This window comes from Apium graveolens, chromosome 7, assembly GCF_009905375.1.
Source record: "Apium graveolens cultivar Ventura chromosome 7, ASM990537v1, whole genome shotgun sequence".
In the NCBI taxonomy this organism is placed as follows: Eukaryota; Viridiplantae; Streptophyta; class Magnoliopsida; order Apiales; family Apiaceae; genus Apium; species Apium graveolens.
In genome coordinates, this window is record NC_133653.1 from 267,746,425 (window position 1) to 267,752,842 (window position 6,418).

General features: G+C 34.7%; 1 protein-coding gene across 1 annotated transcript; it reads right to left on the bottom strand.

Moving 5' to 3' along the window:
• Window positions 1-5,447: 5,447 nt before the first annotated feature.
• Window positions 5,448-5,951, bottom strand: LOC141674913 (uncharacterized). The gene has a single exon (XM_074481611.1). The coding sequence runs from the start codon at window positions 5,949-5,951 to the stop codon at window positions 5,448-5,450; it is 504 nt and encodes a 167-aa protein (XP_074337712.1).
• Between the last annotated feature and the right edge of the window lie 467 nt (window positions 5,952-6,418).

Consider the following 6,418-nt stretch of genomic DNA (forward strand, 5'->3'; position numbering starts at 1 on the left):
AGTCAAACAAATCAGTACTATCAAACAGGCCATTCAGAAAACTTCTCATGCCGGTACAAAGGCTATCCTTACAGCTCACTTGGACTCACTGCATCTCATGAAGTTGCAGCAAGTAAGACAGAATCTGAGTGTGGATGAACTCAGAAAGGATATTGTTGACTTGAAATCCTACAATTCTGAAAAAATTGGATTCAGTCATGCCCTATGGTACAATGCAGGACATTTTGTTGAGATTGAAAAAGGAATCACATACTGAAAAGAGGCTGGCCAAATTGGAAGACAGAGTTCAAGTTATTGAAGATTCTGTGGCCACCATTCTTCACAACCAACAATCTCAAACAAATCTACTTCTGTAGCTGGCAAAAGCACAGGGCTTGACCCCTCTCCTTGATGATAACAAAAAGGGGGAGAGTAAAAGGGAAGGGGAAGGAGAGCCATCTACAAAAATCCAAATATCTAAAGTGCTAGTTCCTGCCATCACTACTTCTCCAATCATTCAAATCAAAGGAAAGCCTGATGGAATTGATTTAATCCAGCTAGCAGCAGCTGAAATTCAAGTGAAAGAGCAAAGGAGGAGAATTGATGAAAGGATGCAACAGTTGTTTGGCTCTACACAAGATAAATCAATATCTGTGAAACATAGCACAAAGGTTGAACCAATCAATATGGAGCACAAGCCAGAAAGGAGAAATAAGGTTGGAGAGACTTCTTTCAAGAATCTAAAACCTATGGTTCTCAAGCCCAACACTAGATCCAGCAAGGACTCCACAAAGAACCCTCTAGACTTTGCTCAAATGGAAGAAGTGGACTTTCCTCTTCCAAAGCCTGATGAAGACAAAGTTTTGGGTGCTAGCATCATAAAACACAAGGAGACCATGGATGAGGCAGTAAGGAGAAACATGGCTATTATCTTTAGAGAGGGAAAGAGCATATGTGTGATGCAAGAACATCCCAAATTCTCAATAGCCAAGAGGGAAGAAACCAAAAGGTTAAAGAAAGAAGCTGAAAAACTCAAGGCTGACAAAAGAGCAAAGCTTGAACAAAAGCTAAAGTCAAGTCTAGTTGAAAATGAGAAAGGAATTGAAGTCAGGGGTGAAGAAAAGATTGCAAACTTAGATGAGGTTTTTGGGAGTATATTTGGTGAAAGTATGGAGGAAAAAGAGGAATGGCAGAAGGGAAACAGAAGAAAGGCCAAGGCACATAGAAGGAGTGAAGACAACAATGAAGAAACTAAATCTCTACCTTCCATACCTGAACCCTTTGTTGCTGATCCCACTATAAACATCCATGGTGAACCAATCATCCCAAAAGAGGAACCTATTGATTGGGACACCATCAATTTGCCTACCTTTTTAACCACTCTTCCACTACCAAAGAAACAGAAAAGAAAATCCAAATCTACACCTCTCCTAAACTCTAAGAAATTCACTCAAAAACATAAACCTAACCCTAAGCCACCCATTTCTAAAGATGATTATGTTCACATCTGTGACATAAAAGAAATTTCAGACATTGAACTCTATCTGGATGAGCTGGAGGATGTAAGGGGAATTGCTGCCTACAGACAGCTACCAGAGAGATTGGTGTTCAGATACAAAGGAGCTGGGGAAAGAACATGGCCTCTCTACAGGATTCTGAATGAAGGCTACTCTACCTTGATCAGAGTCTTTTCAGCCATACAAAAGGATTCTGGCTTTACCAGAACTGCCAAGACTGAAATTCTCAACAAAATTGCCAACATAAGGAAAACTTGTAGGGAGCCCAATGCTTTGCCCAGAACCTTACTCATTCAAGAAAGGGGAACTACAATTCACAAATCACCTCATTGGTTGATGGAATTCAGAGATGATAAAGGAGTCAGAAGATTTTTCAGACTTGAAGACCAACTCAAGATTGCCAGCAATGAAACTCTCAAAGAAATGTAATCTAAGTTGGATATCAGTGATGAAGATGAAGCTGAATTCTTCAGACAACTCCAACTCCAAATTGAGGAAAATGACAAGGGACTAGGAAAGAAAACCAGGGAACAAAGAAGAAAAAGATGATTTGCTCAGGCTAGAGGAGCACCCTTGGAAATACTGTAAATCTTGAATTACCTTCTAGTACATACACTTTTGCAGCACTTTTAAATTTCTACTTAGTTTCAGTTCATATATTTGTTAAGTGTTTTGTTATCATCAAGTTAACCTTGAATTTATGTCTACAATTCTTATAGACATAAATAGGGGGAGATTGTTAGGAATATATGTGCATTAGTTTGATGATATGTTTAACAAAACACTTAAGTAGAAATCTAGTGTTTGTAGCCTCAACGGATAAGACCATTTTGGCTATCCGTTGATGGTGTAGCTTTACTTAGAAATAAGTCTAGTGTTGTAGCACATTTCAGTCTCTGAATTTGAGATATAATTTTTCTGTGTTGAGGGAAATTATAAGTCATGTTGACTACTAGAGGATATGCAGATAGGAAGGCCAATTGTAAATATTTCATGCCTTGTAATTTTGTATAAATGAAATGGTGTCAACGGATAACTTAAAGACCTTCAATGGATGAGAAACAAAGCTTCAACGGATGTCTCTAAAGCTTCAACGGATAACATCCTTCAACGGATGAGTGCATCAACGGATAGAGCTTCAACTGCTAACACATTAACGGATAAAGCCATCAACGGATGAAGGCTTCAACGGATGTTCTGTTAAATAGCAGTTGACAAGTGGTAGTTGTACCTACAAACAGAGGCACATGGGTTGACAGAGACAACTGAGATGTGGTAGCCTAATTCAGGAACATCAGAAAAAGCAGCCGTTCTACTCTAGCATAAAGAGGCAATAGTCAACAATGCACTGGAGTAAAATGGAGTAGAAACAAGTGGAGAACTTATTTTATTATTGTACTTTTTATCTTTGTCTTCACTTGTAAACTTGGTGATATATAAACCAAGTAGCAGCTAGTAATAAGATAAGAATTTTTCCAGAGCTGTTTAGAAAAATCTTGAGAGAAAAATTATCTAGTTTGTACTAGGACGCAGCTGTGATCAACTTCTTGAATCACAGATTTTCTGAAATACCATCTCTGGTGGAACAACAATCCACCAGAAAAGTTTTTAAGGTCTGTTGTGTTCTTTACATTAGTGTTTGAATATATATCTGTCTGTATTAGCTTAAAGCAATTCATACACTTGTTTATCTTAAACACATAGCCTTTGAAACTGCTCAAAACTTGAAAAAGTTTTGAGATTTACATTCAACCCCCTTCTGTAAATCTCATTGTTAGTTCATTAGGAATAATGTCCTTCTTCGTTACAGATCCAACACCTGCAATTTTTCTTGCCTTTTGGGCAAAACTTTTTCTTGTCATTAGAAAATTTCTTGGTTGATTTTTTCTTGAAATACTTACCTGGTTTATAAGGCTTTTTCTTCTTGATAAACTTGTAAGTAGTCTCATGTTTATAAGCCTTCTTCCTGTAGGGCTTCTTGTAAGAAGATTTCCTACATCCATACTCAAATGGTTTTTCAATAATCTTTTCACAACACTGTTTGCTAAAAGATTTCAACTGCTTTTGTTTCTTTGTTAAATCACAAATTTTTGAGATTTCCTCTTTAACAATTCTTTGAGCATAGGCTAAACTATACTCTGCTGGACCAGTAGCTTCTAGATTAAATCTTTCTAGAGCTTTTAATCCTACCAGTGGAATTTTGAGGAGATAGTATTTTACATACTTCACATATTCCGCTTGGTCATCTAATTGGTATAGATATTTTTTATAATCACAGAAAAATTGATCTAGGAAACATATATCGCAAAGCTGCATATTAGTGATCCTAGTTCTTGCCTTTTCTTTTATTCTTAATAACTCCTGCAGTTTATCAGAAGCTTGATTAATTCCTAAGAACATTGTATAGATGCCATCTAATACATTTTCAAAGGCTGTAACGGGACTCATGACTGGTTCTCAAGTGGTGTTTTTAATAAAATTATTAATGACACCTAAAGTCTTATGTTCGATCAATAATAAAACTGTATTTTGATCATCATAAGCGTCTTTATTAGTCTGAATTATAAGACTAATTTCTTTTGCCCAAGCGTCTATAAGCTCTTTCCTATTTGGCTTTCCATCAATATTTAAGATATTATTACCAAATATATTAGAATTTCCTTTAGCCTAAGAATTATTAAAAGGATAGAAATTACCTTTCCTTTTTCTGCTTCCTTCAGGTTTCTTTGTACCTGATGTTTCTCCTGATTCTCTTTTTGGTGAAGGAGGTGCTGAAGTTTGATGAGTGTTCATCTAGAGGTTTTCTATTTCCTCATCATCAGAACTATCAACTTCCGTTTCTTGAAGGTCTTTCTGTTCTTCAGAACTGAAACTTTCAATTGTGTTAAGAATTTTGTAATCATCAAAACCAAATAAAGATTTTAATTCATTACTGTCTTCTATTTCTTGGTTGGCTTGAGATTCATTATCTAACTCCATTAACCTGATTGCTTGTTCGAGGACTTTATAGTTGTCATCGTTAACCTGCAATTCTTCTTCTTCTATGTTATCCCAGAAGAATTTTTCTACTATTTTTATGTAATTCATGTTGATTTCTTATCAACACCGAATGACCACGTCAGACTGCCAGGATTTTTTCCAGTTCCTAGCTCTTCGTTACCGACACTATAGTTGGGATAACTATATTTCCAGATCCTTGATTTGTGCTCTAGATCTTCATCTGTTGTGATAATTTCTTTTCCTTTATGCTGCCTTTATTTGAGAGCTTCAAGGATTTCATGATTACAAAATCATTCTTGAATTGTTGCTATCAATTCAATAATGATCTTTGCTGCTGCTGCCTCAATGTTATCTGTAACATGATTAGCATCCTTAATTTTAAGCAACCTAAGGATTTCTCCTATTTGTGGCTTAATATTTTTATTGAAGTCCTCTAGTAATTCCTTAATGCTCATCCTAAGATTTTCTTAAGGTATTATATGATTTCATTGAACTTGCAGTCAATAACTTCATTATCACACTTAGTGTTTCTAAGCTGTGACAACTGAACTTCTAATTTTTCAATATTAGCGTTCTGTTTTACTAAGAGCTTTTTTATGTCTCTCAAAATTTCTATTTCCACATTACTCCCCCCTCTCAAAGAAGTAGAATATCTTTTGAAGATACTGGGTGATTTTGAAAATTTTTCACTGGGATCTTTACTTAGTCCGAAGTAGGACAGTAAGTTGTAGATTCCTAATAAATATCTTCCTGTAATCTGGTTAAGATTATTCGTTGAAGAAACAATAGTGTTAAGGATATTACTTCCTACTACACCACTGAAGACGTACTTCCTTGGTTCAAGGTCTATCCCTTCATTTAATTTCTTAAACTCTAGAATTTTTCCTTTTTTATAAATATGCGGGTGCATATTAGTATTTAGAATGACTACAGATGATCCAGTTTCTGACATTAAACATCAACTCTTTTGGACATGCTATAAAGTAATTCTTTATTAGAGGTATTAGAAGATTCACCAACCTCTAAGGTTCTTCCTCTAAAACTCATTCTAGGTTTTTGTCCTAGAATTGGCTTATTCTTTGCAATATCAATTGCCCAAGAATTATCTAAAGGACTGATATCTGAAAATTGCTTTTCTTCTACATATCCTATTTCTGAGAATACATCGTCCAATTCAATATATTCATTTTTCTTATAGTCGATGCTATGATGACTATTGGTTAAAGCATAAGCAACAACATAAGTTAAGCTAAATACTTTATCACCTGCATTCATCAGATTATGTCTCTCAAAGTCATGCACAAAAGATAATATCTGATCAATATTTTTAGTTTCTAAACTAAAACCAAATTTAGGATAGACAGTAAACATGAATTTTTGGTATGCTAAATTACCTCTAGCAGCACCTAAAATACAATCTCTCCGGTCATTGATTCTTTTATCTATTAAAGCCATTTTAATAGGAGAATCTATTCCTTCTTGAAATTCTGCTTTAAGCAAAATTTTTATAGCACTTAAGTGAACTACACTGTTTGTAGATCTTATCTTAGAGTCTATTTTCAACAAATTTTTGCTTATCTCTTCCTTAGTGATTAAAGGCAGATAAACTAAACATGTAGTATCTTTTATATCTACATGCATTTCTTTGGTAGAAATATAATAAAAGATATGGTTTTTCCTTTTAAAACAATTTAACATAGGAATGTTAAATATTTTTTCTTTTTCTTAGATCGAGTTTGCTTCTTTTAATTTTAGAAAGAATTTCTTGCTTTATCAAAAAGCTTGCTTGAAAACCTTTTTCATTCTCTGAAAACTCGATTTCCAAATTGTTTTCATCTTGAGTTTCCTCAGGAAGTTTTTCTGTTAAAAAACTCATTTATGGATTCTTAATAAGATCATAACTGAGAATTCTTTTAAGAGAA